This window comes from Ailuropoda melanoleuca, chromosome 11 (assembly GCF_002007445.2).
Source record: "Ailuropoda melanoleuca isolate Jingjing chromosome 11, ASM200744v2, whole genome shotgun sequence".
Taxonomy (NCBI): Eukaryota; Metazoa; Chordata; class Mammalia; order Carnivora; family Ursidae; genus Ailuropoda; species Ailuropoda melanoleuca.
The window spans coordinates 12,462,106-12,484,740 of record NC_048228.1 but is presented as its reverse complement, the minus strand read 5'-3'; the positions used below and the strand labels follow the sequence as shown (position 1 = coordinate 12,484,740).

At 56.8% G+C, this 22,635-nt stretch overlaps 1 protein-coding gene across 7 annotated transcripts in view; it reads right to left on the bottom strand.

Annotated features, from left to right (window-relative positions):
- ARHGEF10L (Rho guanine nucleotide exchange factor 10 like) overlaps positions 1–22,635 on the bottom strand; it is a 159,235-nt gene that overhangs the window by 90,649 nt on the left and 45,951 nt on the right. For 6 of the 7 annotated variants that reach the window (XM_034671270.1, XM_034671267.1, XM_034671271.1 and 3 more), the window contains exons 2-4: positions 16,613–16,692; positions 10,214–10,402; positions 9,364–9,397 (exon numbers count right to left, since the gene is read on the bottom strand). In XM_034671270.1, the coding sequence (XP_034527161.1) occupies positions 9,364–9,397; positions 10,214–10,402; positions 16,613–16,649 (260 nt within the window). In that variant the 5' untranslated portion in view covers positions 16,650–16,692. Of the gene's footprint in view, positions 1–9,363; positions 9,398–10,213; positions 10,403–16,612; positions 16,693–16,957; positions 17,064–22,635 lie in introns of those variants that run through there. The other variant, XM_034671269.1, reaches the window with a different exon arrangement.

The window sequence follows — 22,635 nt, the reverse complement described above, 5'->3', positions numbered from 1 at the left end:
ACATCACATATTTGCCGTGTCATAAGGTCACTAAACCTCGCTTGACTATTCAGACATCCTTCTTTTGAAAGGGAAGGAGAGAAATAGTACTGAGCATACACAAGTTCGAGTCTCTGTCCAAGAGAAATCCTAACCAGCCATCTCCAGAGCTGCGGTGCGGTTCAACCAGAGAACACCCGAGAAGGCCCTGGGTAAACTCTGAAGGTGACATCAAGAGGCAGTGGGTATTTTTGGGTGAGGTCAGGCAGCTTTAGAAGGATCTGGAAATAATTTATGACGTACTAAAAGCCGGGAGTGGCTGAAATACGAGCCTCCGGGCTAAGCATCACCAAAACACCGTGAAGTTAATTTTTAAATTTTATTTAAGTAATTTAATTTTAAATAGCCACATGTGGCTAATGGCCACCGTAAGAGGACAGTGTAGATTTAAGCCACCCACACAATTAGAGAAGCTAGTCTGGGTCCTGGGCTGGGGAGTGGGGATCTTACAGCATACAGAAATCACCCTCATGCCCCCACTGCCTCCATGGCTGAGGCAAACAGAGACTGGGAGCCCCAAGGGCAGGAAAGGGCCAGTGCCAATGGGTGGACGGGTCTTCCCAGGTTCAGCTGGAGACCACCACCCACCCTTGCCCTGCATTTGGCTGCTACCTACTGTGGACCCTGTGCCATGCTGAATGCTTGAGCAAGGCCCCGTGAACATAAGTGCATGTATTATTGTGACCATTTTATATATGAGGAAACAGAGGTCCAGAATGGGAAAGTGCCTCGCCCCAAGTCACCTGGCCAGCAGGTGGCAGAGCTGCAATTCGCCTGCAAAGCCCTGCTCTAGATCCCAGCTCCGCTGCCCCCGACTGCAGCAGGTGTTCCCCCCAGCAGACAAGAGGGGGAAAAGCACCTCTGAGGCCAGGGAAGAGGAGGACATGGCAGGCAATGAGGCTGGGGGGAGGGACTCCCCCTCCTTGCCCCGTCCCACTGCCCAGCGAGGCCACCGCCCCACTTTGCAGCCACCCAGAGGACAGCCTCTCCCAGCTGCTGCCTGGCCACAATTCTGCGGAGAGTAAACACTCCTTCAGGGGCCTCCCCCAAGGTTCCCGATAACCAAAGAGCCATAAAGAGCAGTAAGAGGCCATTTATCTCAGCTTATCTGTGCTTCCTGCACTTTCCACCCCTCTCGGCTACTGGTTCAGCCCCTAGTTTCTCAGCGACTCTCTCTGGATGGCGGATCCCACAGGGTCCCTTTGCCAGGGGCTACACAGTGGGCAAGACCCCCCCAAACTCTAACGGCCGGAGGATTCCTGGCACGCTGGGTCGCGCCCCTGTGCACACACATCTGTACACCCTCACGCACACACAGGGGCGTCCCAGGGCCTTTTCCAGAACAAGGTATGAAAAGCGCAAAGGAGGAAAGAATCCCACCTTTGGGGAAGAGAAAGGACCGGAATCACGCCTGGACAGCAGGGCTTGCCCAGGACGGTCCTACTCAGAGCGTCACCCCTCCAGAAATCCACCACTATCCCTAAGTCCAAGAGACACACAAGAAAGACAAAAATATGAAACCTAGATGAACCCCACTGCCAGATGTCTTTTGAGCCCTGGCCACTTTCCAGCTTATGTAACACGTGAAAGCTGGAAGGGCCTTAGAGATTGCCTGGTCAGGTGGCTCAAAGCAGCTGCGTCTGCCGTCACCCGGGAAGCTCCTCACAGGTACCGACCAGGGTCTCTGCCCCGAAATTCTGAGCCGCTGGTCAGGAGGCCAGGCACCAGTGTTTCTAAATTCCCCACTGCCTCCCCTGTGCGGCCAGGGTCAAGAACCAGGCTCATGGGATTGAGGGGTGAAGAAGGCTTTGCTCCGGGGCCGACAGGGGACAAAAGCACAGCTCTGCCACTTGGCTCCGCATGCCAGGACAGCTGCTGTGGCGTGGGGCGAATAACTGCTTCTGCTCCCTGCTGTGAGGATGAACGAGATAACTGATCTGTGAAACGGGGCAACAAGGCCTCCCTCCCAGGGTGCTGGTAAGGAGGAAACCAAGAAAGCACACGAAATACTTAGCAGAGGGTCTGGCTCTTGATACACGCTGCTGGTATGCTACCTCCCTCCCCACCCTTCCCCTCCATCCCTGCTCACACTGCAGTGCCCCCAGCCTGCACGCATGCGCCTCCTTACAGCCGCAGACCCGCCGTCCCTCTCCTACAGAAGGGTGCTGGGACCCAGTCCGTGTGTCCTGTGCCACCCCCTACGTGGTCACTAACCCACTTCCTGAATGGGTAGTGAGGAGACGCCAGGGCAAGTCTGGGGAGGGCCCCCCAACTTGCTATCCACAGTATAGTCCTCACTGTGGAGTGAGCGTCAAGGCCCCCAGGGGACACCCTCTGGACACACAGCCGCGGATGCCCACCCGGACCCCGCGTCTGGCCTATTGCTCCAGGGTGCGTGCGCCTCCCTGACATCTGGAGGGCCCTGGGCTCGCACCCGCAGCAGTAACTTATCAAGAGTCACGTGGGGCGATGAACAAGAACACAGGTTCTCACGGGAAACTGCTCATGACCTGCAACGAGGGCAGAAAACGAGCCATGAAACAGCACGTGCGATAAAACCAGAGTTCTTAAAAAGAAAAAAAAAAAAAACCACGGTGTATTCTTGCAGACCTGCACAGCCCAGAAGCCGGACAGGGACCCACGGCAGTGGGATTAAAGCTCGAGTTAGTCTGTCATCTTCTGTACTAATTTTCCTACAATTAACATGTGTGCCTATTGTAAGAAGGGAAAAGAAGAACACAAGTCTCTGGAAACGTCAGGCAGCGCGCTGGCCGGCGTGGGTCCCGCACGCCCTGGGGTCGGCTCCAGACACACCAGCACCCTTTGGGGACAGTGACAGAGAGCAGCTCTCTGGCCGGGCACCGGATCCCTGGGTCTCATTTCCTCGCCCGAAGGCTTCCGCAGCTGGTCCGCTGTCCCACTTTACAGGGAGGAAGGGGAGGGTTAGGCAGATAAGGCAGCCCGCCCGTCCTGGGTCTCGGAGCTCAGGTGTAGGGCCGGTGGGATCCGCCAGACCGGTGCGGCAGACCTCCGCGGGTTAAACACCGGTTCTGGGAGCAGAGCCAACTGGGTTCAGCCCCGGCTCTGCCTCACCTCAGCTCTGTGACGAGGCTGATGCCACGTTCCCTCTGACCCGGTTCCGCATCCGTGAAGTGGGCATTATCATAGCGCCCGCCTCTGTGTCATGAGGATGAACGAGGTAAGGCAGGTGGAACTTGTAGAACTGGGCCAGGCCCACGAAAATGACACAGCCTGGCAGAGTGGCGGCGCCCCTCCCTCAAGGCAGGGACTGTCTGCCTGGGTCACTGAGGGACCTGGCGCATCAGAGGCACTCCGTAAAGGTGTGTAGGATGGAACGATGGAGGACGGAGGTGAAGGGTAGGGGGCTCCCAGCCAGCCAGCCAGCCAGTGGAATACCGGCCAAGGGCGGCCCCGGCACCATCCTGCGTGGGCTGGGAGGGCTGCAGGGGGAGGGCAAACGGAGCCCTGCCCTCTGGCTGTGAGCTCGGGTGCCACCAGCCCTGGACCAGGGGCTGCACCCCTCTGGGTCTGCACGGTGGGATCCGTAATAATGCCGTCTTTCCAGCTGTGTTAGTCTCCTTACTGCTGCTGTGAGAAATCACAACACAGAGGTGTTATCTTACGGTTGTAGAGGTCAGACGTCTAAAATGGGTTTCACTAGGGTAAAAGCAAGGTGTTAGCAGGGCTCTGCTCTTCTGGGGGTGCTGGGGAAAATCCATTCCCTTCGCTTTTTCCAGCCTCTGGGAGCAGCCTGCATCCCTTGGCTTTCGGCCCCTCCTCCGTCTTCAAAGCCTTCAGCGTGGCATCTTTCAATCTCTCTCTGACTTGGGCCCTCCTGCCTGTCTCATAAGGACCTTTGTGATTTCACTGGGCCCACCTGGAGAATCCAGGAGAATCTCCCCATCTCAGATCCTTAACTTACATCCTCCAAATCCCTTTTCCATAGAAGGTAACATGTTCACAGGTGCTGGGGATTAGGACATGGCATTCTTGGGGGGGGGGGCATTATCCCGCCCACCACAGCCGTGAGAACCACAGTGAGATGTGTGGAAAGGACCATGTAAACTATAAAGTCGTGCACATGTAAACTATTAGTACTGGGCCTTCTCTGTGCCAGGCATTAGGGATGAGAGATGGATAAGGCCGTGTTTTATGGCGGCAGAGATCCAGGGCTGGACGTCACGAGATTCCTGACCGGGACACTCAATGCAACAAATGGGCACATGGGTACCTTTTTCAGGAAAGACTGTGTGGCTTTTATACTGGGTATTTTTGCGCTAGTCCTTTTATACTGCTATCCAAAGGCCACAGTTCAGATGTGGAAACCCCACATCACCAGAGGTGAAGAGGAAAACAAAAACAAAAACAAAAAAATGCAGCTTTTCCAATTTGGGGACTAGCAAGGAACCAGAGAGAGAGGTCTCTAATGTTAAAGGGGCCTGGTTCCCATAACCCTCTCATGAAGGAATCCACTGGGGGGAGCTGATCTCTGCCAGGCCGCGGGTCCCACATGGACCACTCAGGACAGGACACAGGAGGCGAGAAATGCTCCGGATTTGCAGAAATGGTGAGATTAAGGGCAAGCCTGAGATTGCAAACAATTCCACACCGGGGCTTAGCAATCTGGAAAGCCCTGAGTAACAACCCAGTGACTGACTTTGCCGGGGAGAAAATCCTCTGGGGCTGGGGGCACTCCAGCTCTGTCCAGCTGTCCCTCCCAAGACCCCCATGGTCCCCACACCCATGGGCCTCAGAAGCCACAGGCCCTCCAGAGCCCTGTTTCCATTCTGTTTGAATGCTGCTTCCCTGAACTGGGCCTGGCCTCCCAACACCTGATGTGTCCAGAGAGGACAGGGCTTCCTGGTACTTCCAGGAATCCAGCTGCCCACCTGCTTTCCCAGAGTCCAGGCCCAGGTGAGAGACTGACCAACCCATCTCGTGTGGATACCCAGGACAGGGCAGGACAGGTACCTCCCGGGAGCCAATAAGAATCCCTGCGGCCCAGACAGGAGCCAGAAGCCTGACCCAGCAGGAAATACTAAGGCCGCAGGGGGCCCTATGGGGGTGGCAGCAAAACCGGGCAGGAAAAGCAAACAACTCCAGAGGGGGCCAGTGCCCTCAGAGGGAAGAGGTGCGGGCCTGAGTCCAGGGAAAACACAGGAAGCCAGCGATCCACACGCCCTTGTTCCAGCAACCACTGGTGCTCTGGGCTGCTGCTTCAGCCAGATGCCCCCAGCAAGCGCTCAGGGGCTTGAGCGCATGCGCTTTGAAGTCCACCAGGCATGGCCAACCCCCCAGGCTCCTGCAGATGGCCACGCCCCAGCCCCACAAGTTCTGCAATGCCAGCCCCGGTTCCTCTTCGAAAAAGTGGGCAGGACCCATCACCCCATCTCCTGGGGCTGCGGTGCTGGGAGAGATCACGGGCACCGCGTACTTAGCTCCCCGGCACCGCCAGCATTGGCGGGGCAGACCACCGCCACTCGGAGCCTGCCTCCCACCAGAACTCCGGCCCAGCCCCCATTGGGGCCGAGTCAGAGCCCAGGTTCCGAGGCCCCATTTCCACCCCGTTCCTCCTTCTCCTCCTCTTCATGATGAGACACTGAAAGTTGCCTTTCAGACCCCACTCGGCCGTCTGTCTTCCAGTGCCTGTCATTCATGCAATACAATGCCTTCAGTACTCCCCCGAGGCCCTGTCCTAAGCCGTGAGGACCCAGCAGCAAACATTAAGTCCCCACTCCCCCACCCTAAACACCCACACCCCAGGGAGCCAGCCTGCGGGGGGGCCGGGGGGTTGGGGGGACATCTCCACACCAGGGGGGAGGGGGCTGCTTGTGCTCTGCTCCCATTTTAAGGGAAGGGGCTCCCCCAGAATCACATGCTGAGGCCACTCTGCTTGGCTCCCCAGGCGGGGTTTCTGGAACCGACTGTTTGTCAACTACTCTCCTAAGAACCAGGGCAAAGTTAAATCTCTTAGCAGACAAAATGCTCACCCCAATAAACACACACACAACAGTCGGATCGTCCATATGCAGCTGGCCACACCCCCACCAGAGCCAAAGTCTGAGGTTCTGGGTCCAGACCTGAAGTCCCGAGCACAACCCTGGAGGGCAGCACAGTGATAAACACCCAACCCCCGGGCGGAGGGGCCCAGGTCCCAGCCCCTGTGTTGAATGAACGCCTACTCTCTGTGTGTAACCCTGGCCACCTAGCTTCCCTGAGCCTCAGCTTCCCCACCTGTGCCACGGGGAAGGGCAGTGTCTACTTCCTGCAGCGGGAGGCGTCAGTGGGACTGCGCACGTAGCCCCGGGGATGTGGTAAACACAACCATTCTCGTTACTATTATTTTTGCCGTTGTTGTTGTTCCCTGGCAGCAGATGTGTCTCGAGTAAAAGAAAATGCCACCAATGCCGAGCAGGTTGCTCTCACCCAGCAGCAAGGTCGGACGAGACCCCCAGCCATTCTCACCCCTTGGATGGTTGAGCAGGGCGGCCTGACCCTCAGATCGCCCCTGGGGCCTTGGCACAGATGCACCCAGCAACGCCAGCGGCTCTGTTGGCCCCACAGCAGCCTGGCTGCCTCCCCCGGCCAAGCAGGTACAGGGACCGCAAAGTCCACAGGCCTCAAAGTCAGACACGGACCCAATGCCCCTGCCAAGGGACCTGGACCGCCCGTCAGCCTCAGTGGGCCCTGTGACCACAAGCCCAGCAGGGATGATTCCCTTCCCTGGGCAGACTCGGTGAGGTGGGGTAGCCGGCCCGGGGAGCCAGGTCAGACCTGGGCCTGTCTGACTCTCCGGGTACGGAGCCCAGCCAGCTCCCTCTAACACCACATCTAAACCGGGACCCCGATTAACAACGGCAAATACACTTGGAGCAGCCGGCGCAGGCCAGCCAGACGGGGCGCAGGGTAAATACGAACTCACACGCGCCTCAGCAAGTCCTGCGAGAAAGGAGACTGACTAGCCCCCTGTTAGCGATCAGAAGTGCGGCTCGGGACAGGAAGCCACTTGCTCAAAGACGCACAGCCAACACAGAGAAAGACAAAGCCAGCTCCGTATGGCTCAGAGCCCAAGTTCCCAGGTGTCCCGGGACCCAGACTCCAGCCCCCACTTCCCCAACACGCTGCTGCCTGGCAGCTCACCAGCGGGGACGTGGGGCTGCGGACTGGTCCCGCTTCCCTCCCTAGCTGTGAGCCGGTGCCCTGAAGGGGGTGAGGTCCCCCGGGGGCTGCAGCTCTGCCAGGATCTGGGCAGTTATTCAAACTGTGTCGTCAGGAGCCCCCCAGAGGCCAGGTAGGCAGCCAGGCAAAGCCCAGGGCCATTTCCAAACCTCCAGGCTGCGGCCATGGAGGAAATGCAGGGGGAGTTGGTGAAATGTCCTCCACTGGGTGATTTGCTTTTGCAAAGCAGTGTTTGCTTAGTGAGTACCTTTAGGAAAGTCTTAAAAAAAAAAAAGAAAAGGAAAGCAAAATTTTTCCCCCTTCTCTTGGATAACAAGGAGAAGGATGGTGATCTGAATGGATTCTTCTCCCAGAGGACTCCAGAGTGGAAAATGGAAAATCACCACGCAGGGAAGTAAACAGAGATCTGGAAGGGAGGGTGCAGCTGGGAGCACACAGAGAGCACTGGACGAGGAGTCCGAGGCTGCCAGCGTCTCACCGCGTGGCCTTGGACAAGTCCTGCTCCCAATCTCTGCATCTGTGAAACTAAGGGCAGGAGGGAGGCCCCTGAGGACTCCTGCCAGGACCCCGTGCTGACCCAGTAAGGGAACTCAAAAGTGACATTTATTCAAGCCAGGTGTTGGGGAGACTCACCCAGCAACCCAGGCCTAGCCCAAGAGGCTGAGGCTCTGAGCACAGTCTCTGTCCCTCCCGCCCCATCGCTGGAAACACCCAGCTGAGACAGGAGGCAGAGTAGAAGTGAACACAGGGTGCATATCTGGTACGTCCTTCGACCAGCATCTCCTATTCCACACAATGCTCCTGGCTGGGTATTACTTCCATCATACAGACAGGGAAACTGGGGCTCAGAGAGGTTCCCAGGCAGCCCAAAGCCTCCCAGCTAGGGAGCTAGATGGGGATTTGGACCTCCAGTGCTCACACCCTGGTACAGCCAGGAGATGGTGTTCGAGGCGGCTGGGGCTGCCCCAGGGCCAATTCGAGGACAGGTAAGTGGGCAATGGGTTCAAGGCAGACACTGGGCCCATCTCCCGGAAACGCTCTCTGAGCTACTGACCATCAGGCTGACAATAACAACATGCTATATGACCCCAGCTCTCAGGGCCACCGGTCACCACCTCAGCACTGCACCAGCCAGACACCCAGTCTGGCCTCCAGGACTCACAGGGAGAAGGCAGGCAGGGATGGGCCGGGCGGCCGAGATCCTGACCCTGAGTGGGCAACAGCGTTCTCCAGGAGGGTGGCCTCGAGGCTAGTGGTGCCCTTGCTCACAGCCCACTCCCCTGCCCACCCCCCTGCCTCTGCCAGTATCTTCTTCTAATAAACACTCCTCCCCAAGGCTTCTCTCTCCCTGAGCTCTCCTCCTGGGCCCCCTCCCATCGGTGTCCCAGTTCCCTGGGCATTCTTCTCTGGGCCACTCTCCTCTGTCTGCAGCCCCCACTAGACTGAGTTTCTGGCTAGCTTCTGGCCCACCCTGGAGGACTCTAACCCCTGGGAGATGAGAACTCCCCCGCACAGGTGCAAGGCCGCTGATTCATTTCAGGTCCCCAGCCAGGGAGGAGAGGCCGATCCCCTACCTCTGGCCTGGCAGAAACGCTCCCAGGGCCCACCCACTCCGGATGGCAAATACAGGGATTCCTGCCCTTGAGTCCAGAGCTGCCTCGGCTCCAGGGGCCCAGGGCAGGAAGCTGCATCTCTGAGCTCTCCAGCTGGGTGACACCCGCCTGAGAATAGGCTCCCTGGCTCTGCACACCAGGAGACAAAGGAAGACCCCTCCCCCTGCCAGGGTGGCCAGGATTTAAAGCCCGGACCCCAGAGCCTAGATCCACCACTAAGATTCCCTCAGAGGAGGACTCTCTAAGCACCCAGGTCCCCAAAGCCAGGCAGCAAGCAGCAGGGAACAAAACCCTGAGAGGCCTCTGCTTTTATGGCCCCCAAGCCCCAGACGTGCAGCCCCCCTGCCCCTCCCCCCCACCGAGCTGGCTTGGGAGGCCACAGAGGGGAATGGCTGAAGGATCCTTAGCCAAGTCTGAGCAGTCCTGGGCACAGCACCACCCTCCCCCACACCTCCTGCCCAGTGTCTCCTCTTTCTCCAACCACCAAAGCAAAGAAACAAGGCTCACTTACTGTGTCTGGGGTGGTGAGGCTGCCGGGTCTGGATCTGTGGGAAGAGGCAGAGGAGAGCCCATCAGACCTGAGGCTGGTCCCTATGGACTCGGTCCATCCCGCCCCCTTTCCCAGCCTCCCTGGGGTGCCAGAGACAGGGCTTGGACCAACCTGGGTGCCTGCTGGGTTCCTGCCTCCCTTCCCCTCCCCCCCCCCCCCACTCATTTTTTTTTTCCCACTGGCGCTGTCATTAAGCTTCCCTACCTGTCCTACCTGCACCACCCACTCCCACCACCGTGGCCCACGTCCCAACTCCAACCAGAACCAGCCGCCCTGCCTGCTCTGGGCCTGCCCCCCACCCCCAGCTCCTCAAGGAGCCCCTTGTCCCCAAGCCTGCAGGAAGTTCCTGCTAGGCCGGTCCCCAGTCTCTCCCAGATGACACAACACAGGAGCCCAGAAGCTGCCATTTAACACCGCCTTATCAGGGCGCTCCCACCCCTAGGGCCACCAGGACCTCTGGGAGCTGGCTTCTCTGGCTGGTGTGACTCCCTGGGAGAAGCTGCTGGGGAAGAGGGGCTTCGAACACGCAAGCCCTGGGCAGCGACCGTGTCCAAAGCCCAAGCCGGGGCCAACCACGTCCACGACCGATGTGTCAAAGTGCACCAGATGCGGCAGGAATGCTTGGAATCTCTGGTTCCCAAGGGAAGCCACGGAATGCAACTTCTCAATGGTTCTTCCCTTCCTGCTTCTGGGGACAGTGGAGAGGCTGGGAGGCATCCCTGGGAGCCTGGAGCTTCCCCCAGGCTCTCCGCTCTCTGTAGCCCCAGAGGCCCGGAAATGGGAGGACCCAAGGCTCCCAAAAACACCTTACCAGTGATGGGGGCGGAGTCCAAGTGGATCAGTGGGGCGTCGTCAATGTCCTTCTCTGGAGCAACGCCTGGGACACCCAGGCCAGCGCTGGTGTCCTCGTCATCGTCACTGTCGTCAAACTCGAAAGCCTCTCCAGGGTCGTCCTCTGCCTCGGGGGAGGGGCCGGGGCCTCCCGGAACCAGCTGATCTCCTGCAAGGGGGGAGGAGTTAGCTGCAGCCGGGCCTGGGGTTTGGTCAAGGGAGATGGCCACCGCCGGGGAGCTGCTGAGGGCCTGAGTGACGCTATGAGGGCAGTTCCCAGGGACTCGAGGAGAGCCCTGCCCGGGGCCAGCTGGTCCCCCTGTGCTCAAGAGGTGACCCCGGTGGCTGGTGAGGGCTGTAAGCAGGTGAGCAGTGTACAGAGAGGTGGGAGAAAAGGACGGGCGCACGGCTGCCCTTGGCTGTACCTCCTTCGTGTTGTTTCCTAGTTCCCCGCTTTGTAAGCAATTGCATCAGCGCATGTGCGTGTGGGCACACACCTTCGTCCGTCGTTCCTTGTGTGTGTGCCTGTGTGCTTTTCCCACGTGTGAGTGAGCACACACGCTTGTCCAGCACACGGCACAGCCGCATAAAACACAGCCGCCTGGGTGTTTGGACCCCGAAGGAAACCAGCTTGCGGGAGCCGCTGGGGCAGGGCAAGGAGCCTGCACCCCCGATCCCCTTCAGGGCCATGCCCTCCTGCCGCCCATCAAAGAGCAAGTGAAGCAGAGCCCCGCCCCCGCCACGCCCTCCCTCTGTCTTAGCCCCTTGTTTTCTAGTCTATCCCTGTATAACCTGCAAAGATGTGCTTTGTGCTCCTTTTTGTATTCCCTGGGCAGATCTCAGATCCCTAAGAGACGTTTTTACTGGCCCCTTTAAGGGGACGGGTCACGACCTGGCCCATGGTAGAAACTCAGCAACTTCTGTTAAACAAGAAAAGGAATGGATTTCTCTCCTAAAGAGCTTACCGGGCCTTCACCTCTCCACCCACTTCACCAAGCTGAGCTCCCTGGAGGACTTCCTTCCTCAAACCTGGGGCTGGACAGAACCTCAGGGGTTCACTATGCTGTCCCCCTACTCCGTGCCAACCTGCTCCAAAACCAAAGGGGCATGTGGCCTGGTTTTAAAAGTCTCCAAAGCTGGGGCACCCAGGGGGCTCAGTGGGTTAAGTGTCTGCCTTTGGCTCAGGTCATGATGCCGGGGTCCTGGGATCAAGCCCCGTTTTGGGCTCCCTGTTCAACGGAGAATCTGCTTGTCCCCCTGCCCCCCCGTCTCCTCTCCCCCTGCCCCTCCTCTCCTCTCCTCCCCACTCATGTTTGCTCATGCTCGTGCACTCTCTTTCTCTCAAATAAATAAAATCTTAGAAAAAAAAAAAAAGTCTGCAAAGCTAACCACCCCTCCTCGGCTGTCCTCGGCAGCCCTGCTGTATAGCTCACACCAGGGTGTGGGGCATATGCACTTTGGCCCTGCCTGAACCCCCTACCAGCTGTGTGGTTCTGAGCAAGTCTCTTCGCCTCTTGGAAGCTTGGTTTCTCCCTCCATAAACAGGAGAATAAAAACAGCACCCGCCCCATAAGGCCGAGGTGAACATGACCTGGGAAGTAGGTCAGGGCTTCTCCACCCCGCCACTGTTGACTCTGGGGCCCCAGGGCCTTGGTGGTGGGGGCACGGCAGGACGTACGGCAGCATCCCTGGCCTCTACCCGTTAGAAGCGGGTACTACCCTCCAGTTGTGACAATCACAAATGTCTCCAGACCTTGCTCAATGTCCCCTAGGGGACAAAATCACCCCTACCTGGGAACCGCCAGGGTAGCTGTAGCCCTTGGCTGAGTGCCTGGCGTGTGGGCGCATTACACAATAACACCTGTTGTACGTACAGCCCCTCCCAGCCGGGATCCTTGAAGACAGGACTGCCTAGCCTGTGTCTGTGGACTCAGCCCCAACAGGTGCTCAGAGGGGGAAGGACGCGTAGGCAGGCAGGAAGGCGGATGGAGCAGACAGACGGCTGGATGGAACAGCAGATGGACGGATGGGCATATCCAATTCTAGCAGTCCCTTGGACTAGAAAAATCCAATCCCTCCCACACAGTGACCTGGGAGTTCGCAGAGCAGAACATTCTAGGTGCAAATGTCTCAAATTCACAAAGCCCCTTCCCCAGCTGCTGGAGTGCAGCTGAAGCCCAGAGCTTAGCCTCTCTCCCCACCAGACAGGGGCCTCTGAGGTGGGGGCTCCCCTCCCCTCCTGGGATCTTTGGGGACAGCTCAGGCCAACATCGACAGGCTTGGGCTCCTCTGGGCCGTGATGTGGCTGGTGGCAGAAGCTCCTTCCCCAGGTCAGAGACACAAACCCGGGTTGAGAGCCTGAAATGTGCCCCACGCAGCTCCTGGGGTAAGCCTCACGACCATCCCCGCTGGATGCGAAGAGACCACAGAGAGTCAAGCGGCAAAGTGACGCACCCACTGTCATTCGGCAGGTAAGAGGGGAGCTGGCTCTGAACCCGTTCTGTCTTCATTCCATTCCTACATTCTCCCCTGAGCCCTGCTGCCTTCGGAAGTTAGCTGAGCCCTTGGACACTTGGCTCTGAGATGATGAATTAATAAAGGAAATCCAGGGGTTGAGTTGGAAGCTGGATTAATGGTTTTCAAATGACAGTTCTCAACCCACTCGTGGGTCACAAAATCAATCAGGGGATTCCCCAGGCGGCATTTTGTTTCATTTATGAATTGCTTGAGATATTTTTAAATATTTTATTATAATATTAATAAAGTCACATTTGGTATTACTTTTGATACGGCTTTGACAGTTGTTTCAGTTTGCACATACGTATCCACACACACATACGGGGGTTGTGGAATCTTCTACCGCGCTCCCCTCGTTCGCTCCTTTGCACCCACACTGGTCTCCCTGCCGCATCATGAATGTGCCAGACGTGCTCTAGCCTCAGGACCTTTGCACTTGCCATCCTGGGATCCAGAACGTTCTTCCCCAGGTATCTTCTCCTGCTCTCACCTCCTTCAGGTCTTTACTCTTGGTCGTCCCCAGATGAGGCTGCCATGAGACCCCCTGGGGCTCCCCGATGGCCTTGTCTGCTCTACTTTTCTCTATGGTCCTCGTCAGCAGTGATGTTCGATGCCTTTATGCATTTTACGGTGTCCTGACGAGAACGTAAGCTCGTGAGGGATTCTAGTCTGTTTTGCTCACTGTTACATCCCCAGCATCTGCTACAGTGCTCAGCACACGGCAGGCCCACAGTAAGTATCTGCTGAACACACACACTCCTGTTCTCAGGTCTGTGGGCTGTGGCTTTATTTTTTTTTTAAAGATTTCATTCATCCATCTGACAGAGAGAGAGCACAAGCAGGGGGAGCAGCAGGCAGAGGGAGAGGGAGAAGCAGACTCCTCACTGAGCAGGGAGCCCGATGCAGGGCTCGATCCCAGGAAGATCATGAGCTGAGCCGAAGGCAGATGCTTAACCAACCAAGCCACCCAGGCACCCCCATGGGTTGTGGTTTTAAACGTTTAAAAATACTGGGGCGTCTGGGTGGCCGGTCGGTGGAGCATCCAAATCTTGGTTTCGGCTCAGGTCGTGATCTCGAGGTCCTGGGATCGAGCCCTGGGTCAGCAGGGAGTCTGCTTCTCTCCCTCTCCCTCTGCCCCCCCCCCACCACGAGCACCCTCACACGCATGTGCACGCTCTCTCTCTCAAATAAATCTTTAAAAAAAAATAAAGTAAAAGTTTAAAAATGCTGGAATGAATGACTACCAAGTCCCCGCCCACTATTTTCAGGCTACCAGATATAGACCCACCCTGACCCCGGGGAGGCCTCCGTGCCCTTGGCCCGTCCCACTTGAATCCGCCTGAGTTGCAGTGGGAACAGTGCCCCTGGCCGGTATCAGGTGGTGACCGGGGCGTCACAGTCAGACCACCAGGCTCCAACCCCAGCTCTCCTAGATGCTGACCGTACGAACACGGGGTCACTGTATCCCCCAGGCTGTAGCTTCCTGACCTATCACAAGGGCAAGAACAGCGACCAGCTCTCGGGAGGCTGGGACACTGGACAGGAGGGCTGAACGAACCCACAGACGAAAGCGCCTGGTGTGAGGCCTGTGCTCACTGCCGGTACCGGTCCTGCTCATTGTCAGGGCCACAACATCATTACCATTATCTTTGTCATGCTTACGATTATTATGATTACTGCCTTGAGTCAGACCCCAGCCCTGGGCCCTGGGGGAGATGCGCCCGACTTCCCAGTCACAGGCCTGGCCCACGGAGCAACCGGCCACGGGCTGTGTCCAGGGACATCGATCATACGGTCATGGTCACGCCTGCATCCAGGGGACTGTTCCCAGCAGCCCCGGGGCCAGAAGGTTCAAAGAGGAGCAAGACAAGTGTCAAGGAACTCACTGCCGGTGAGGCAGGCAAATATGGCAAGAGATGAGCCTCGAACCCCCAGCCTGAGCCGTGCCCAGTGACAGCCGGGAGCTCAGCCTCAGGCACAAGGCCGCCCCTGCACAGAGCCTCGCAGGATGAGTAAGGGTCTGACAGGCTCCCGGTGGGGCTGGTACCACAGGCTGTGGCCACAGCAGGAGTGGAGAACACGCAGCCTGGGACCCAAAGGAGCCGAAGACGTGAGCAAGGAAGCTGGCGGCTATAGGATTGGGAAGAGGTATTTGGGGGAATTTGAATTTTATTTGGTAAGACAACAGGAAGCTCTCAAACAATCAGCAAATGGCAGAGAGCCTGTTTCGACCCTATGATCTAGCCAGCGATATCAGATACAACTAGAATAACGCGTCAAATGTTTGTCGAATGGAACCGAATTGCTGTAATCATTAAGTCATTTTGTTCTTACTTTTTGGTGAATAGGAGAAAGGGTGCAAAATGCCCATGGCAGCAGGAGACAGAGCAGGGAGCATACGGGGACCCAAGCCACAGTCATGCCTCAGGAGATGCCCTTGTCCCCCACAACCCTGTCCGTGCTCCTGAGACCCAGGCAACCAGACACGGCTCCTTATCAGAAGGAAAAATCGGGAAGCCCCTCCCTGGATAATTGAGAGCTGAACTGAGCCCTTCCCACCCATCTGGACAGGTGGCCAGACAAGAGGGGCCACATGGGCCTTTGATGTTCCTGACCACACCCCAGCCCTGGGAGAGCCAACCCCAGCGAGCCCAGGAGGCTGGAGACCCAAGAAGCCACCATGCACGGTGAAGGGGGCTTCACTGTGCGGGTCCCCCATCCTTCGGAGAAAAACATGAGAGCTCAGGGAGGAAGGGACCCCCTCCTTGCTCTCTGCCCAGGGCTCAGAGCACAGCACACCCCACAGCGATAAGAGCTCCCATTCATTGAATGATTGATTACCACACGCCAGCACTTTGCATATATTTAAACCTTGCAACAGCACCCAAGAGGGTGTCATGACTGTCCCCGTGTTTATGGGTGATGAGGCTGAGCCACAGAGACACCAGGTCGCTCGACTAAGTGCACAGTGTCGGTGGCAGGGCTGGGCTGGTGAAAAAGCCCTCACTCGCGACCTCTCTGCTCTCTGCCTCCCCCAGAGGATGATCACAAGACAGGAGGGGGGCCCCAGTGGGTGAAGGGGGTCCACCTCCTCCGGGGGGAGCCCAGATTCCACCTACAGTGTCCGAGGCTCTACTGCCAGGGTTATTGCCAGATAAACGACAGGACATCAAACTGAATTTCAGATTAACAACCAATAATGTTTCAGCCTACGTGTGGGTTTTTCCTCATCATCTTCCTTCCCCCCCCCCAATAACTCTGGCCACCCTGCCACTGCTAGATGACCCGGCTGGCAGTCGGAGGTGGACGGCCCAGGCCCTTCCCCTCAACCTCACGACCCTTAATTCACAAGCTTCACCCCCAAGCACACAACACTCCTGTTGTCATGTCTATGGGTTGTGGTCTTAAAAGTTTAAAATCTCCAGGGGCCCCTGGGTGGCTTAGTCGGTTAAGCATCTGCCTTCGGCTCAGGTCATGATCTCGGGGCCCTGGGATCGAGCCCCGCATCAGGCTCCCTGCTCAGCAGGGAGTCTGCTTCTCCCTCTGCCTCTCCCGGCACCCCCACCCAGCTTGCGCGTGCTCTCTCTCTCAAATAAATAAAATCTTAAAAGAAAACAAGTTAAAAATCTCCAGGGGGTCTTAGGTAAAGAATCACCCCCTCTGCGGGAGCCTACCCCGTGAGAAGGAGATAACGATCCATGCTGCAGACAAGGAAATTGAAGCACAGGGATGAAGTCATTTACCCGAGGGCGCAGGGCTAACCACCCAGAGCTGGTGAGCAGGATTCATACCCAGGGTCAGCCTGCCCCAAGCTAGTGGCCCGTCTGGAGGAGGGACGAGCAGGAAGCCTGGGGTACGGTACCTATGACAGCCTGTGGAGAAGGATTGGAGGAAGCCATCAGACAAGGTCCAGCTCAAACCAGCACCGTCCCAGCCGCTCGCCTGTGGGAAAAAAAAAAAAAAAAAGGCCAGAAATCTAATTAGATGGAGTTCAAGGGCAAAGTTTCAACAAGCAGAGAGGGGTCATTGGCTCACGACCTGTGCACTCCAGCCCGCCAGCTCTCCCACTCCTTCCCTAGCAGCTTCCCAAGCACAGGAAGGTGCCAGAAAGGACCCAGCCCCCACCCACCATAAATCATTAACCCAGAAAACCAGCAACCGCAGAGCTATAACCCCATCTTCCCAGTAAACCCGTGCCACCACAGACCTTCCTTTTGCTCAGCGCCCAGAGCCCCTGGGAACCCTGGTGGGGCCAGCTAAACAATCCCCTTCCTCCCTTCTGGCTTGCAGGTGAACTCCAGCCCCAGAGGCCAGGATCCTGCTGCGGCCTCTGTGTTCCAGAAGCTGGATCACGCCTAAACTGTCATGGACGTGGCCGGACTCTTCCTCGTCCCAGCCGTCCAGTGACCACAGCTCCCTGGAGTCCAGCCCCTCACACCAGCCCCGCCTGCAGCCCAGTTAAAGGCCATTCACTCTCTCTTTGTCTCTCCCCATCCTTCCCCACAGCATTGGCCAGCTGGCGAGGGGCCACTGGCCTTGGCACATGGGTGTAAGGGAAGTAAAGGGATGCAGAGAGGCAGATGGCCAGAGATAGGGGCAGAATCCCAAAAGCTCGGAGCTGAGAGCACAGTTTTCCCGGGCCTCAAAGTGGTGGCTCCACTGGGATTCCCAGGGCCTGTGGCCAACTTTGCCAGAGTCCAAGCAGTGAGGGAAAGGGCTCTCCCTGCTCTGTACTGGCACCCCTGATTCTGAGCTAGGGACTGTCCTTCCAGACCCTTCTGTGGAGGGGAGAATCAGTCCTGGAGGGAAAGCATGAGCCCTCCAGTCCAATCAGCCCCTGCCACAAATGCTGCGTGTCTGCTTTCCTCTCCAATCCCAAAGCCTTTACTTTTATTAACTGGCTTCCTAAATAAACAGAATGCATGTAAATGGCAATTAATTAATAACAGCAAACATTCCCATAGTGCCTACTATGTCTCAGATGCTATTCTTAGCACTTAACAAATATTAACAGCTATTAATCCAAACTATGAGATAATGAGGCCCAGAGTGGTTAAGTAAGTTGCCCAAGATCACACGTCTACTAAGTGGCGGAGCTGGGGTTTGAACCCAGGCCATGGCCCCCGGGGGCCAAGCTCATTAGGTAACCACGCTCCAGGGCCTCTCAAAACCCAGACAAAAGGTTGCACAGTCCACCCCAATCGCCTGAAGTGACTGCCTTCACTAGGTCCTTGGGAGTCCTGAACGTTCCATGAGTGTGCCTGCTTATCCCGGTACCCGTACACGTGTCTTGTTTCACACCGAGGCAGGGGGCGGGGCGGGGGGAGCACACTGCACCTGCTGGGCTAGACCTGCCTTTTTTTTTTAAGCTTAAGAACCTTGGAGGTCATTTCACACCAGGACATAAACGTCAGCCTCACTCTTCTGAATGCCTGCGTAGTATGGGGACATTTTTTTTTTTTTTTGGAAATACCATAATTGATGTAATCTCTACCACTGGACCCTGAGGTGTTCCCGAGGTTTTGGCATTATGAACAAGGCAGCAACTAACACAGGGCCTTGAGCAAATGGACACGTGAGCCTGTAGGGCATGTGCCCAGAAGTGGATTGACTGGGTCAAAGAGAACTGCAATTTTCATGTTGGTTGAATGCAAATTACTTTCCACTAAGTAGGTGGCTGTGCCTCGTAGCCCCACACTCAAAACTGTCAAAACAAAAACTTGATCTTCAGCAAAGGGCTTTGGGAAACAAACTAAAATATCTGCAAATTTCTTTGCAAGTCGAAAGATCCAACAACAGCCATACAGCCTTCCTCATGCAGGGCCCTCCTCCCTGGAGCTCCACTTAGGAAGGAGCAGGGAGACTGACGCCCATTTTACAGGAGGGAAAAGGGAGGTGCCTAGCCCCAGCCCATATGCAAACTGCTGCTCAAATACAATTTTTTGATGATGTGGAAACCCAGGATCCTTTCCCTCCAGGCCAGAAAGCTGTCCTCCCCTTTTTCCTCACCCTTCAGGGTTGATTCCCACTCTCTGCTCCAAGCCCGAGGCTTTCCCCAGGAAGGAAGAGAGACACCAGCATTCATGGAGCCCAAAGCTTTATCTGCCTTATTGCATTTACAGATGAGGAAACCAAGGCACAGAGAAGTAGGGATTGCCTGAGGTCCCAGAGGGGGCCTTGGCCCCAAACCCTCCTCTCCCTCCTTTAACCACACCGCCTCTCTGGACTTTGGGGCTGGAATCTGGGGGTGTCTGCTACAGGCTAATCGGGGGCAGTGAGGTCCCCAGGCAAGAATACAGAGCTGCAAGCCCCCTGCACACCCATAGCCCTGTGGCCACCATTTGTACACACATGCCCCTAGCCTCAGAAGGATGCAGGGGAGGGAGCAGGGGTCTCTCAGGGCAACCAGCACTGCCACGAGAGACCGTCACGGCTCAAGAGGTAGGAAAACGTTCAGGATACCCGACAGCACATGGGTCCCACCACGGAGGAGCTGTGACACCTTGGACTAGCCCCCATCTCTGGGCCTCAGTTTACTCGTCTGCAAAGTGGTACTAAAAAGTTGATACCTCAGGCGCCTAAGTGGCTCAGTCGGTTAAGCGTCTGACTCTTGATTTTGGCTCATGTCATGATCACAGGGTTGTGAGATAGAGCCCCATGTCGGGCTCTGCACTGGACATGGAATCTGCTTAAGATTCTCTCTCTCCCTCTCTCTCTGCCTCACCCCCTGCTCCTTCTCTCTCGCCATAAAATAAAATAAAATAAAATAAAATAAAATAAAATAAAATAAAATAAAATAAAATAAAATAAAAAAATAAAAGTAGCACTTCTGCAGGTCATCAAGACAATTAAGAGCAAACACGTATAAAGCTCTTGGAAGGGTCCCCGGGTCACGCTGGTATGCAGCTGTCATTAACACTCGTAACACAGGCTGCGCTGAGCGCAGCTCTGCCTTGGGAGCTAGGGACTCATCTCCACCAGCAGGCGAGCTGAGCCTCATGGGTGTCCTCATCTGTACAAAGGGGGTCCCACTACTGCCCCATGGGGCTCCCAGCAACACACCTGAGACTAACCACACAATGCTGGGAGGCTCCATCAGCACTAAAATGGGAGTCAGCAATCGGGACCCTGTGTCTGGATTCCAGGAGTGGAAGGGCCCCCGGGGGGGCTCACAGAGGGACTTCACACTATGGGGATCTGGGGAAAGCCGCCTGGGGCAGCCGGATCCGCCTGCAGGCTGGGCTCTGTCTCTGCTCTTGGCGTGACCACAGGCCCGTCCTCAGCCTCTCACAGCCTCGGGCTTCCCCTCTATAAAATGGGCCTGAGAGCTCCTGTGTAGACTATGTCCCAATTTGCTACAAGCTAGGAGCCAGATCATGGGAGTGAATGTGTTTAAGCAAACAGGTGGAGTCACTTGGCTATTTCCTACTTTTTATTGATTTTTTTAAGGCTTCCTTGAGCTATGCATGGTCTGGGAGCTCTCAAGGGGGGAGCCTGAGCCAGAAGAAAGGTGTTCTGATGCTCCGGAACCAAGCCTCTCTCTGAAAAGGGCTCCAGAACCTTCCTGCCATAACAGTCTCTGGCAAAAGAGGCCATCCGGCTGGTGAAGGCGAGCCAGTGGGAAACCGAAGGCGGTCAGCAGAGTGCAGAAGCGGTTCAGATTGTGCTAGAAAAGTGCACAGAGGAAAAGGCCTGGAAGGAAACCCCCACAGATAGTAACGGTGTTGGGCTCAGGTGGGCATTATAAGAAGGGACAACAAAAATAACTGCTCCCATTTTTTAAAAAAGAACATTAAGGCAAAAACCTCACAGTGGGTCAGAACCAGGAAGCCTTTACGCTGAACACGGCTCTGCTCTGGCTTTTCAGGGGCGGAAGCTGAGCCACAGAGGGAAGGGCCCGCAGGGCCACTGCCCTGCAGAGGCCAACACCTAAGGGCAGCGGGTAAAAGGGTGGGATCTGTTGCTAGATCTGAGTTCCGATCCCAGCTCTGCCACTTCCTGGCAGCACAGCTGACACCTCCCCCCCAGCACCTGCCACGCGGAGGTCCTGTGCCAATGCAACGAGGTATTTCACACGGAGGACGCTCTCGGTGAACACTGGCCACTGCTATCTCTGTGACGTTCGCTGGGCTGAGCTTGGGCAGCAGGGACATAGATGACTTTTCTCTTGGGGGCCAGCTCTTTGAAAACAACTGCCAAGACTGGACGGGCAGGCCGACCCCCGCAACAGTGCTCTTTCCACCTACACTGGGCAGAACGGCTAGGGGAGGCTGTACTTTTCAGCCACATTCAGGCAGGGTGAGATAGAGAGGAGCCAGGGAAGAAGGCCCAGCTCCCGGGCTGCAGGGTGGGCCCCAGTGGGGTAAGCTCAGGGACCCAGACCACCCAGCTTGCTCAGAGAGGCCAGCGTGAGCACCTCCCTCCACTCTCGGCAGCCCTGCTCACTAGAGAAGGCGTCTTCCCGGCTCTAATTTAATCAAAGAGCTTATCAGTTCCTCCTCCCTCTAGGGTTCAAGGTCCATCCAGCCCAGAGGCCCAGTAGGAAACCCTCCACCAGCCTGCACCTGCCCCTCCTCTCTGGCTCACCCCACTCAGAGCCATCTCTCACCCCCAATCAGTGGAGTGGTCCCAGCCCACTTTCCAGGATGGGGCCTGGAGAAATAGCCCTGGAGGGCTCCTGAAAGTCAGGGAGGCTGCTGGAGTTGGGACGGGAGGGCTGGCCTCGGGAGAGAGAGGCCAGTGGGGGAGGGGAGGGTGGGCAGGGGTCCAGACAGGCAGAAATTCAGTCCCAGGAGCTGGGGAAGTGGCAGGTGTTGGCCTATCCAAGTCAGGCAGCCTTGCTACAGGAAGGGTGACTGCCACACAGCCTTGGTTGGAGATGGAGACACACAAGAAATAGGTTCTGGCCCACGCACCCATCTCTAACCTGGTCTCAGTGGCACCTGTGTGTGTCCCCTGAAAGCCAGGAAAAATGTGCGGGACAGGGGAGCAAGAGCCGGTGCTTGGGCTGGTCAGAACCAGGGCTCCTCCGAGCAACTGGGCCCTCCCATAGTTTTTCTGTGGCTTTTGGCCTTTTGTCAGACAGTCCCTTGGCTGACCTGCCCGAGACCCCCTGCAGTCACAGTGACCCTTACACAACACACACACCCTCAGACCCTTCCTTGAGGCCTCCAGAATGAAGTCTAGGATCCAAGCAAGGCCCTCAATGACTCGCCCCTCCCCCCTTTCCACTGCCCTCTCTCAGAGCTCAGCAGCTACTAAAAACACTGCCCCAGCCCTCATGAAGCCTCTTCAGGCCCATGACCTTGCCAACCTGTTTTATATTCCTGGGTCTTTTGCTCAGGCTGTTTATTCCCTCCAGGTAGAACTCCTGCCCACAACCAGCAGGCAAACTCCTACTTAACCTTCAAAACCCAGACCCAGTTTCTCCTCCCCAGACCCATTTCATGAAGTGGTTCCCAAAGCTAGCTGTGAAGCTTAAAAAAAAATACATGTGTTCCAAGCCCATGACTCTGACAGCTCAGGGATGCAGCCAGGGAAAGTCTATCTTCAAAGGGCATAGTGATTCTGGGGCATGTACAGCCCTTATTATAACAGCCCGCCCTCCCCGCCAGTGGATTATAACTTCTTTTCATCTCCGTGCCTGGAGCACCAGCCCACACACAGGACGACAGCCGCTGAACGGCACTGAGTTAAGCCCAGAATCGGAGAAGCTTTCCCTGCCTGGGACCTACTCGCTGTGTCCCCGGGCCGGGGGGAGCTGTGGGTGTGGGCTTCCTGCTGGATGGAAAGAGGGGCTCGGCCCAGGTGGGAACCCCAGCCCCCTCAGGTATCCTCTGCCCTGTCCAAAAAGACCAGAGCCCGGTGTGGGGGGAGAGGCGGGGG